We start from the raw sequence: 12,107 nt of genomic DNA on the forward strand, positions 1-12,107 counted from the left end.
GCGTCTGTCCCCTTCCCTGAGTGACAGGGAGGGGGCGGGAACGAAGCGGCACTAGGCCGCAGAAGCCGGGGACTGGATTTATAAGCGCCGCCGCCGTAAAAGCGCGGTCGGCGCCCAGTCCCCGGCGAACTACAAGTCCCAGCCGCGCCGCCGCTCCCGGAGCGTCCGGCGCGGTAGTTCCCAATACACAAAGTCACTCAGCAAAGCTGCAGTGACTGTAACCCTTTACTGTCCCCGGCGCACTAGCACACCCAGCAAGTCTGGAGTGTGCTGTGCCTGTGTGTACGGGGACACAGAGTACCTGTAATGGTGCAGGGCCATGTCCCTGAACGGTACTCCAGCTCCGTATCCAGCAGGTTCAAATGGGTCTGTGGATGGAGCCCGGCGTCAGAGCTTTGAGGCCGGCAGGATCCCACTTCCTCAGAGCCCCCCAGGGGGATGTGGAAGGAAAGCAGCATGTGGGCTCCAGCCTCCGTACCAGCAATAGGTACCTCAACCTTACAACACCATCAACGGGTGAGAAGGGAGCATGCTGGGGGCCCTATATGGGCCCTCTTTTCTTCCATCCGAAATAGTCAGCAGCTACTGCTGACTAAAATCTGTGGAGCTATGCATGGATGTCTGACCTCGCACAAAGCTTGAAAACTGGAGAACCCGTGATACCACGGGGGGGTATAGCCAGAAGGGGAGGGGCCTTGCACTTTTTAGTGTAGTGCTTTGTGTGGCCTCCGGAGGCAGTAGCTATACCCCAATCGTCTGGGTCTCCCAATAGAGCGCTGAAGAAAAGGTATTTAAGGTGGCCACTTGCAAGTTGTTTTCCTATTTGAATCTCCTATGAAGAGTGGCATCATAGGCTCCTCAAAACAACTCTCAAATTATCTGAAAACAAAGATTATTCAACATAGTTGTTCAGGGGAAGGATACAAAAAGTTGTCTCAGAGATTTAAACTGTCAGTTTCCACTGTGAGGAACATAGTAAGGAAATGGAAGAACACAGGTACAGTTCTTGTTAAGCCCAGAAGTGGCAGGCCAAGAAAAATATCAGAAAGGCAGAGAAGAAGAATGGTGAGAACAGTCAAGGACAATCCACAGACCACCTCCAAAAACCTGCAGCATCATCTTGCTGCAGATGGTGTCAATGTGCATCGGTCAACAATACAGCGCAATTTGCACAAGGAGAAGCTGTATGGGAGAGTGATGCGAAAGAAGCAGTTTCTGCAAGCACGGCATAAAGAGAGTCGCCTGAGGTATGCAAAAGCACATTTGGACAAGCCAGTTACATTTTGGAAGAAGGTCCTGTGGACTGATGAAACAAAGATTGAGTTGTTTGGTCATACAAAAAGGCGTTATGCATGGAGGCAAAAAAACACAGCATTCCAAGAAAAGCACTTACTACCCACAGTAAAATTTGGTGGAGGTTCCATCATGCTTTGGGGCTGTGTGGCCAATGCCGACACCGGGAATCTTGTTAAAGTTGAGGGTCGCATGGATTCAACTCAGTATCAGCAGATTCTTGACAATAATGTGCAAGAATCAGTGACGAAGTTGAAGTTACGCAGGGGATGGATATTTCAGCAAGACAATGATCCAAAACACCGCTCCAAATCTACTCAGGCATTCATGCAGAGGAACAATTACAATGTTCTGGAATGGTCATCCCAGTCCCCAGACCTGAATATCATTGAACATCTGTGGGATGATTTGAAGCGTGCTGTCCATGCTCGGCGACCATCAAACGTAACTGAACTGGAATGGTTTTGTAAACAGGAATGGTCAAATATACCTTCATCCAGGATCCAGGAACGCATTAAAAGCTACAGGAAGCGACTAGAGGCTGTGATTTTTGCAAAAGGAGGATCTACAAAATATTAATGTCACTTTTATGTTGAGGTGCCCATACTTTTTCACCGCTCAAATTTTGTTTAAATGCGGATTGCACATTTTCTGTTAGTACAATAAACCTCATTTCAATCCAGAAATATTACTCAGTCCATCAGTCATTAGATATATGAAACTGAAATAGCTGTTGCAAAAACCCAAATTGTTATAAAGAAAAAAGGTTAACATTAATAGGGGTGCCCAAACGTTTTCATATGCTCTAGAATCACTGCGTTGAGAAACACGTGATGGTGTCTCCGCAGTGGATATGTTGATCTCCCTAAGGTCAACAATGCTTGCTCAAACGTTTTCATATGACTGTATGTATAGAATTAGTCTGATAGTGCAAGTATAGCACTGGCTATCGGTTATATACGAAAATCCTGGTGATTGGTTCCCTTTAAGTGGACTTATGCCTTAAAGGGAAGCAGTCCAGTCACCAATGCTCTCCAACCCAGCAGCATTGATACCTGTATGCTAATATTCCCTGCCTAACCAGCCCTGTATAACGCTATTCATTAATATGAAGGTTTAAAAAAAAAAAAAAGTCTTATAAACCTCGCTTTCCCTATGCTAGTTAGGCCTTGACTACTTGAAGGGGCAATTGTGTTCCCAGACTAGTTGGTCCTCTTTCCATGTTATCACGCCCCGTGGGTGCGATAATATGATTTGCACGAGTCGGCGTCACAGACAGGTAATGGAAATCTTACCAATCCATTTCAGCTGTGTCAGTGCCCCTCAGAGGCAGGGTGGACGCTTCCCCGCCTCATTAGGTGAACTGTGCATCACCCCAAGTTTAGATGACGGCTCATGTACACATCTTCTGAACTTCCAGTCATGCGCAGTACACCTAATGAGGCGGGGAAGCGTCCACCCTGCTTCTGAGGCGCACTGACAGACAAAATGATGCCGGCTCGTAGAAATCATTTTATCAAATGTTTCGGTGTAGTTTTACTTTTGGCAGCATTATAGAATTGCTAACACCGTACAAACAGCCCGGGGGACACATGGTGGCGATCGTTCAGATCACAGCTTCCCCATCATGGAAGACAGGAAAAAACAATCAAAGTAAAATCCTTCTGTTTCATGAGCATTGAAATAACAGATAAAGCTAAACTTACCAATTGCCAGCTCTGCACCACTGACTTCAGTATTTGACAACATTGCTAGACCATTGACCGCTGCAGCCAATTACTGGGCTCAGTGGTGATGCTGATAAAGAGGGCACCATACTGCTGAGCCAACTGATTGGCTGCAGCGGTCATGTGACATCTACATGACGTCATGAAGTCGTCATCACTGCAGCCACAGTAATGTCCCTTCACACATCCGTTTTTTCCCGTCAGTCACAATCCGTCGAATTTTGAAAAAAAACTAATTCAGCGCTGGATCCGTTTTTTTCTTATTGACTTGTATTAGCGACGGATCTCCTCACATTTCCTCCGTCGTTCGACAAATCCGTCGGAAAATGTGTGTCTGGCAGACGGAGATGATGTCCACAGTAATGTTTTTTTTCTATACGTTGAAAAAACGGATGTTGAAAAAAAGGACAGCGACGGATCCGGCGCTGCCTATCGTTTGGTAGAATGGAAGCCTATGGGCGCAGGATCCGTCGTAATCCGTCAAGTGACGGAATCCGGCGACAAGTCAGTCTCTCTCAGTTTTTCCACAATCTGCGATGGATCCGTCGTTCTGACGGATTGTGACTGATGGAAAAAAAAACGATTTGTGAATGGGGCCTAACAAAAATGAGAGGCAGCGGTATGGAGCCGCCAGTGGGAAATTACAGCTGTCTTTGTTATTGCCATTGTCATTGCCGGGACAGTAACAGTCTCTCTTCTCTCTCTCTGAGTCCCTCTCCCACAGTCAGCCCCTCTCCCACAGTCAGCCCCTCTCCCACAGTCAGCCCCTCTCCCACAGTCAGCCCCTCTCCCACAGTCAGCCCCTCTCCCACAGTCAGCCCCTCTCCCACAGTCAGCCCCTCTCCCACAGTCAGCCCCTCTCCCACAGTCAGCCCCTCTCCCACAGTCAGCCCCTCTCCCACAGTCAGCCCCTCTCCCACAGTCAGCCCCTCTCCCACAGTCAGCCCCTCTCCCACAGTCAGCCCCTCTCCCACAGTCAGCCCCTCTCCCACAGTCAGCCCCTCTCCCACAGTCAGCCCCTCTCCCACAGTCAGCCCCTCTCCCACAGTCAGCCCCTCTCCCACAGTCAGCCCCTCTCCCACAGTCAGCCCCTCTCCCACAGTCAGCCCCTCTCCCACAGTCAGCCCCTCTCCCACAGTCAGCCCCTCTCCCACAGTCAGCCCCTCTCCCACAGTCAGCCCCTCTCCCACAGTCAGCCCCTCTCCCAGTCAGCCCCTCTCCCACAGTCAGCCCCTCTCCCACAGTCAGCCCCTCTCCCACAGTCAGCCCCTCTCCCACAGTCAGCCCCTCTCCCAGTCACTCTTCCCCAAAATCATTCTGACACATAAGCTGTCTTATACTAAGAATGTTCTTTGTTGTCTAGATCAACCAATCAGAGCTCCTATTAATGACCTGTAGCAAAATAGAAGCAGAGCTGTGATTGCTTGCTATAGGCCACCTGATAAATATCCAGTCTAACTGTCAAAACAGCCAATATATTGCCTCACACATCCAAACAGGAAGCAAGCATTTTAGGGGGTGAATAACTAAAGCACAGGGTTAAAATTTCCCCTAAAAACATAGTCTGTGACATTCCCTGAATCAATTGAGGCGGCTGTGCAAATTGTTGTGTTTGTAAATTCAACGGTGCGGATTCCCTTAGCTGACACACACACACACACCTTTATATATTAGCTAGAGAAAGCCAAAGTATTAAAATATGAAAAGGGACAACCCCTTATATTAGGGGCTTTCAGTGCTTGACTAACAGTACGATCTTGCAGGGTTAAGAGATGATAAAGATTTTTCACAGTCCGATACACAGGCCATAACTCACCTTCTATTGCTGTGAGCCGGTTGCAGGACAGATTCAGGCTTTGTAGACTTATCAGGGAGTCCAGACCTTCAATTCTGGAGATGAGATTGGACGACAAGTCCAGGTGCTGTAAAGTACGAAGATACGAGAGGCCTTCAATCCTGGAGATCTGATTGCAGTGCAGATTGAGTGACAGGAGGTTTGTATTCAAGGTGATGTCCAACAAACTAAGAGGATAAAAAAGGGACACTCAGATCTAGTGGTTGGCGAACCTGCATAAATCTGGGATCAGCAGGTCTAACTGAATTTATAAAAACTGAGCTCACAGACCTGCATTTCCTGGTAGAAAACTGCGGTGAAGGGGGAAGGGGGGGTTGCCAAAAGATGCAGATTGGGGGCAGAAATTTAGACACTATATTTCTGCAACCAATCTACATCTCTCCGCAAAAGAAAAAAAAAAAAATCACATCAAAACCGCATCATAACTCATGTGTTTTTGGTGGGATTTTCTGCCAGGAGATGCAAATTTGGTGCAGAAATCTGGTGTAGACATTTCAGCACCAAATTTGCACCTCCTGGCAGAAAACCGCACCGAATCGGCATCAAAACCATTTTAGTTAGGTTTTCTGCCAAGAGATGCAGATCTGTGAACTCAGTGAGGTCAGTTTACTGAGGTCAGCTTACCTCAGGTTACAAGTGGCGTACCGTGGGAACCTCCAGCTGTGACTGCAAATAAAAAGAGTGACATCACCGCTCATCGCTGCGGGCAGTCAGTCTCTCCCTGAAGCCACAGCATGTGTACTGTACATGTTTTGTGCCCCTGCGCTGTGACCTCAGTACGTATGTAGCAGTGCTGCAAGCATCGTGAAAACTTGTGTGGATTACATCGGAACTGGGTGTTTGACGTTAATAAAGAAGGGAATTTTGTTAATTACCGTAAATTCCTTTTCTTCTAGCTCCTATTGGGAGACCCAGACGATTGGGTGTATAGTACTGCCTCCGGAGGCCACACAAAGCATTACACTAAAAAGTGTAAGGCCCCTCCCCTTCTGGCTATACACCCCCAGTGGGATCACTGGCTCACCAGTTTTAGTGCAAAAGCAAGAAGGAGGAAAGCCAATAACTGGTTTAAACAAATTCACTCCGAAGTAACATCGGAGAACTGAAAACCATTCAACATGAACAACATGTGTACCCGAAAAAACCAAAAATCCCGAAGGACAACAGGGCGGGTGCTGGGTCTCCCAATAGGAGCTAGAAGAAAAGGAATTTACGGTAAGTAACAAAATTCCCTTCTTCTTCGGCGCTCCATTGGGAGACCCAGACGATTGGGACGTCCAAAAGCTGTCCCTGGGTGGGTAAAGAAATACCTCATGTTAGAGCTGCAAAGACAGCCCTCCCCTACGGGGAGGCAACTGCCGCCTGCAGGACTCTTCTACCTAGGCTGGCGTCCGCCGAAGCATAGGTATGCACCTGATAATGTTTGGTGAAAGTGTGCAGACTCGACCAGGTAGCTGCCTGGCACACCTGTTGAGCCGTAGCCTGGTGTCGTAATGCCCAGGACGCACCCACGGCTCTGGTAGAATAGGCCTTCAGCCCTGATGGAACCGGAAGCCCAGCAGAACGGTAGGCTTCAAGAATTGGTTCTTTGATCCATCGAGCCAGGGTGGCTTTGGAAGCCTGCGACCCTTTGCGCTTACCAGCGACAAGGACAAAGAGTGCATCCGAGCGGCGCAGGGGCGCCGTGCGGGAAATGTAGATTCTGAGTGCTCTCACCAGATCCAACAAATGTAAATCCTTTTCATACCGATGCACTGCATGCGGATAAAAGGAAGGCAAGGAGATATCCTGATTAAGATGAAAAGAGGATACCACCTTAGGGAGAAACTCCTGAATGGGGCGCAGCACTACCTTGTCCTGGTGGAACACCAGGAAAGGAGCTTTGGATGACAGCGCTGCTAGTTCAGACACTCTCCGAAGAGACGTGACCGCTACCAGAAAGGCCACTTTCTGTGAGAGTCGAGAAAGTGACACATCCCTCAGAGGCTCGAAGGGCGGCTTCTGGAGAGCAACAAGGACCTTGTTTAGATCCCACGGATCTAACGGCCGCCTGTACGGAGGTACGATATGACAAACCCCCTGCAGGAACGTGCGCACCTGAGAAAGTCGTGCTAGACGCTTCTGAAAAAACACGGATAGTGCCGAGACTTGCCCTTTAAGGGAGCCGAGCGACAAGCCCTTTTCCAACCCAGATTGCAGGAAGGAAAGAACGACAGGTAACGCGAATGGCCAGGGGGATACTCCTTGTGCAGAGCACCAGGATAAGAAAATCTTCCACGTTCTGTGGTAGATCTTAGCAGAAGTGGACTTCCTAGCCTGTCTCATGGTGGCCACGACCCCTTGGGGTAATCCTGAAGACGCTAGGATCCAGGACTCAATGGCCACACAGTCAGGTTCAGGGCCGCAGAATTCCGATGGAAAAACGGCCCTTGGGACAGTAAGTCTGGACGGTCTGGTAGTGCCCACGGTTGGCCGACCGTGAGATGCCACAGATCCGGGTACCACGACCTCCTCGGCCAGTCTGGGGCGACGAGTATGACGCGGCCGCAATCGGATCTGATCTTGCGTAACACTCTGGGCAAGAGTGCCAGAGGTGGAAACACATAAGGGAGCCGGAACTGCGACCAATCTTGCACTAAGGCGTCTGCCGCCAGAGCTCTTTGATCGCGAGACCGCGCTATGAAGGTCGGAACCTTGTTGTTGTGCCGAGACGCCATTAGATCGACGTCCGGCACCCCCCAGCGGCGGCAGATTTCCTGAAACACGTCCGGGTGAAGGGACCATTCCCCTGCGTCCATGCCCTGGCGACTGAGGAAGTCTGCTTCCCAGTGTTCTACGCCCGGGATGTGAACTGCTGATATGGTGGATGCTTTTTCCTCCACCCACATCAGAATCCGCCTGACTTCCTGGAAGGCTTGCCGACTGCGTGTCCCTCCTTGGTGGTTGATGTATGCCACCGCTGTGGAGTTGTCCGACTGAATTCGGATCTGCTTTCCTTCCAGCCACTGCTGGAAGGCTAATAGGGCAAGATACACTGCCCTGATTTCCAGAACATTGATCTGAAGGGTGGACTCCTGCTGAGTCCACGTCCCTTGAGCCCTGTGGTGGAGAAAAACTGCTCCCCACCCTGACAGACTCGCGTCTGTTGTGACCACTGCCCAGGATGGGGGCAGGAATGATCTTCCCTGTGATAATGAGGTGGGAAGAAGCCACCATTGCAGAGTCCTTGGCCGTCTGAGAAAGGGAGACTTTCCTGTCTAGGGAAGTTGTCTTCCCGTCCCATTGGCGGAGAATGTCCCATTGAAGTGGGCGCAGATGAAACTGCGCGAACGGGACTGCCTCCATTGCTGCCACCATCTTCCCTAGGAAGTGCATGAGGCGCCTTAAGGGGTGCGACTGACCCTGAAGGAGAGACTGCACCCCTGTCTGTAGTGACCGCTGCTTGTCCAGCGGAAGCTTCACTATCGCTGAGAGAGTATGAAACTCCATGCCAAGATACGTTAGTGATTGAGTCGGTGCCAGGTTTGACTTTGAAAAGTTGATGATCCACCCGAAAGTCTGGAGAGTCTCCAGCGCAACATTCAGGCTGTGTTGGCATGCCTCTTGAGAGGGTGCTTTGACAAGTAGATCGTCTAAGTAAGGGATCACCGAATGTCCCTGAGAATGCAAGACTGCTACCACTGCCGCCATGACCTTGGTGAAAACCCGTGGGGCTGTCGCCAGACCAAATGGCAGAGCTACGAACTGGAGATGGTCGTCTCCTATCACGAAACGTAGAAAACGTTGGTGCTCTGTAGCAATCGGCACGTGGAGATAAGCATCTTTGATGTCTATTGATGCAAGGAAATCTCCTTGAGACATTGAGGCAATGACTGAGCGGAGGGATTCCATCCGGAACCGTCTGGCGTTCACATGCTTGTTGAGCAGCTTTAGGTCCAGAACAGGACGAAACGAGCCGTCCTTTTTTGGAACCACAAAGAGATTGGAGTAAAAACCTTGCCCTTGTTCCTGCAGAGGAACAGGGATCACCACTCCTTCTGCTTTTAGTGAGCACACCGCCTGCAGAAGGGCATCTGCTCGGTCGGGATGTGGGGAGGTTCTGAAGAACCGAGGCGGAGGACGAGAACTGAACTCTATCCTGTACCCGTGAGACAAAATGTCTGTTACCCACCGGTCTTTGACCTGTGGCAGCCAAATGTCGCAAAAGCGGGAGAGCCTGCCACCGACCGAGGATGCGGAGGGATGAGGCCGAAAGTCATGAGGCAGCCGCCTTGGAAGCGGTTCCTCCGGTTGCTTTCTTGGGGCGTGAGTGAGCCCGCCAGGAATCTGAGCTCCTTTGCTCCTTCTGAGTCCCTTTGGACGAGGAGAATTGGGTCTTGCAGGAGCCTCGAAAGGACCGAAACCTCGACTGCCACTTCCTCTGTTGAGGTTTGCTTGATCTGGGCTGGGGTAAGGAGGAGTCTTTACCCTTGGATTGTTTAATGATTTCAGCCAATTGTTCACCAAACAGTCTATCTACAGATAGTGGCAAGCTGGTTAAACATTTTTTGGAAGCAGAATCCGCTTTCCATTCCTTTAACCACAAGGCTCTGCGCAAAACCACAGAGTTGGCAGACGCCATTGAGGTACGGCTTGTAGAGTCCAGGACAGCGTTGATAGCGTAAGTCGCAAACGCAGACATTTGCGAGGTTAGGGACGCTACTCGCGGCACTGCTGGACGTATGATAGAGTCCACCTGTGCCAGACCAGCTGAAATAGCTTGGAGTGCCCACACGGCCGCGAATGCTGGAGCAAACGACGCGCCGATAGCTTCATAGACAGACTTTAACCAAAGGTCCATCTGTCTGTCATTGGCATCTTTAAGTGAAGCTCCATCCTCCACTGCAACTATGGATCTAGCCGCAAGCCTGGAGATTGGGGGGTCCACCTTTGGACACTGGGTCCAGCGTTTGACCACGTCAGGGGGAAAGGGATAACGTGTATCCTTAAGACGTTTGGAGAAACGCTTGTCTGGGTAAGCATGGTGTTTCTGGACTGATTCTCTGAAGTCAGCGTGGTCCAGAAAAGTACTCAGTTTACGCTTGGGATACCTGAAATGGAACTTCTCCTGCTGTGCAGCTGCCTCCTCTGCAGAAGGGGCAGGGGGGGAAATTTCCAATAGACTATTGATGGCCGCTATAAGGTCATTTACCATGGCGTCACCATCAGGAGTATCCAGATTGAGAGCGGTTTCAGGATTAGACTCCTGATCACCCTCCTCTGTCTCATCATGTAGAGACTCTTCTCGCTGAGACCCTGATCCGCGTGATGACGTGGAGGGTCTCTCCCAGCGAGCACGCTTAGGCTGCCTGGGACTGTCATCTGAATCAGAGCCGTCAGGCTGAGATGCCTGGGACCCCCCTGAAGCACGGATTAACTCCAACTGAGGGGGACCGGGGAACGTTGCCGCAGCAGTGTCCATGGTCTGAGTAACTGGCCTGGCCTGCAAGGTCTCTAGGATCTTTGTCATAGTGACAGACATCTTGTCAGCAAAAACTGCAAACTCTGTCCCCGTCACCGGGACAGGGTTCACCGGCGACTCTGCCTGGGCCACTACCACCATAGACTCCGGCTGACGAAGTGGCACAGGGACCGAACATTGCACACAATGGGGGTCATTGTAACCTGCCGGTAGATCAGCCCCACAAGCGGCACAAGCAGCGCTTACAGCCTGTGTCTTGGCACCCTTGCGTTTTGCGGATGACATGTTGTCGTCTCCTCAGAGCAAGATAGGGTACACAGCCAAGAAGCGACCTTACAGTGCAATATATATATATACATATATATATATGGTATAGAGAAAAAAAGGTACACCAAAATAACACTGTGGCACTAGTGGGGCCAGCACTAAAGTGCTGCTTACCGCCCGCTTAACGCGGGTGTGTGGTCGCCAGAAATCCCTTGTCTGGGTCTCCCAGAGCCTGTGTCCGTTCTCCAGCCAGACTGCATGTAGGAATGGCTGCCGGCGTCCTGTGGAGAGGGGCGGGCCCTGGGCGTGTGCAGACAAAGAGCGGGAAACCTGCGTCCCACTGTGCTCAGTGAGAGGGCTGGAGCATGTAAATAAGACTCCAGCCCTCGGCGCTGATTAATCGTACAGCGTCTCTCCCTTGCCCTGATTGACAGGGTGGGGGCGGGAACGAAGCGGAGCTAGGCCGCAGAAGCCGGGGACTAAATTTATAAGCGACGCCGTCGTAAAAGCACGGTCGGCGCTAAGTCCCCGGCGCACTACAAGTCGCAGCCGCGCCGCCGCTCCAGGGGCGGCCGGCGCGGCAGTCCCCAACACATAAAGTCACTCAGAAAAACTGTAGTGACTGTAACCCCAGCGCGCAGCGCTACTGTCCCCGGCGCACTAGCACACCCAGCAAGTCTGGAATGTGCGTGGCCTGTTTGGGACACAGAGTACCTGAATGTCGCAGGGCCTTGTCCCTGAACGGTACCCAGCTCCGTATCCAGCAGGTTCCATGGGTCTGTGGATGGAGCCCGGCCTCAGGGCTTGGGGGCCGGTAAGATCCCACTTCCTCAGAGCCCCTCAGGGGGATGGGGAAGGAAAACAGCATGTGGGCTCCAGCCTCCGTACCCACAATGGGTACCTCAACCTTAACAAACACCGCCGACATAAAGTGGGGTGAGAAGGGAGCATGCTGGGGGCCCTAGTATGGGCCCTCTTTTCTTCCATCCGACATAGTCAGCAGCTGCTGCTGACTAAACAGTGGAGCTATGCGTGGATGTCTGACCTCCTTCGCACAAAGCAGAAAACTGGTGAGCCAGTGATCCCACTGGGGGTGTATAGCCAGAAGGGGAGGGGCCTTACACTTTTTAGTGTAATGCTTTGTGTGGCCTCCGGAGGCAGTACTATACACCCAATCGTCTGGGTCTCCCAATGGAGCGCCGAAGAAAAACTGAAATAGGGTGTTTGGTTTCTTGTATTTTATTTCAAATAAAAGGATTTTTTCGGCGTTTCTGTTTATTTCTTTTCACCTACCTATTAGCAATGGTGAGGGGTCTCATAGTCTCTCCCAATTAATAGGGCTTAGTGGCATCTGTGAGTTGTCATTTACCCCTTATTACCCAGATTGCCACCACACCAGGGCAATCAGGGCGAGCTGTGTAATGTTTCAGGACGGTTGCATCTAATGGATGCGACAATTCTGCAGGCTGCAGGCTCCTATTTTTAGACTGGGGGACCCAACAAC

At 51.0% G+C, this 12,107-nt stretch overlaps 1 protein-coding gene across 3 annotated transcripts in view; it reads right to left on the minus strand.

Moving 5' to 3' along the window:
• LRRCC1 (leucine rich repeat and coiled-coil centrosomal protein 1) overlaps nt 1-12,107 on the minus strand; it is a 192,252-nt gene that overhangs the window by 174,180 nt on the left and 5,965 nt on the right. For all 3 annotated transcript variants that reach the window (XR_012754666.1, XM_075353129.1, XM_075353130.1), the window contains exon 3: nt 4,837-5,042. Coding sequence is in view for 2 of the 3 variants with exons in the window: in XM_075353129.1 (XP_075209244.1) it covers nt 4,837-5,042 (206 nt within the window). In the remaining variant the exon portion in view is untranslated. The remainder of the gene's footprint in view (nt 1-4,836; nt 5,043-12,107) is intronic.

This window comes from Anomaloglossus baeobatrachus, chromosome 6 (assembly GCF_048569485.1).
Source record: "Anomaloglossus baeobatrachus isolate aAnoBae1 chromosome 6, aAnoBae1.hap1, whole genome shotgun sequence".
NCBI classification, from domain to species: domain Eukaryota; kingdom Metazoa; phylum Chordata; class Amphibia; order Anura; family Aromobatidae; genus Anomaloglossus; species Anomaloglossus baeobatrachus.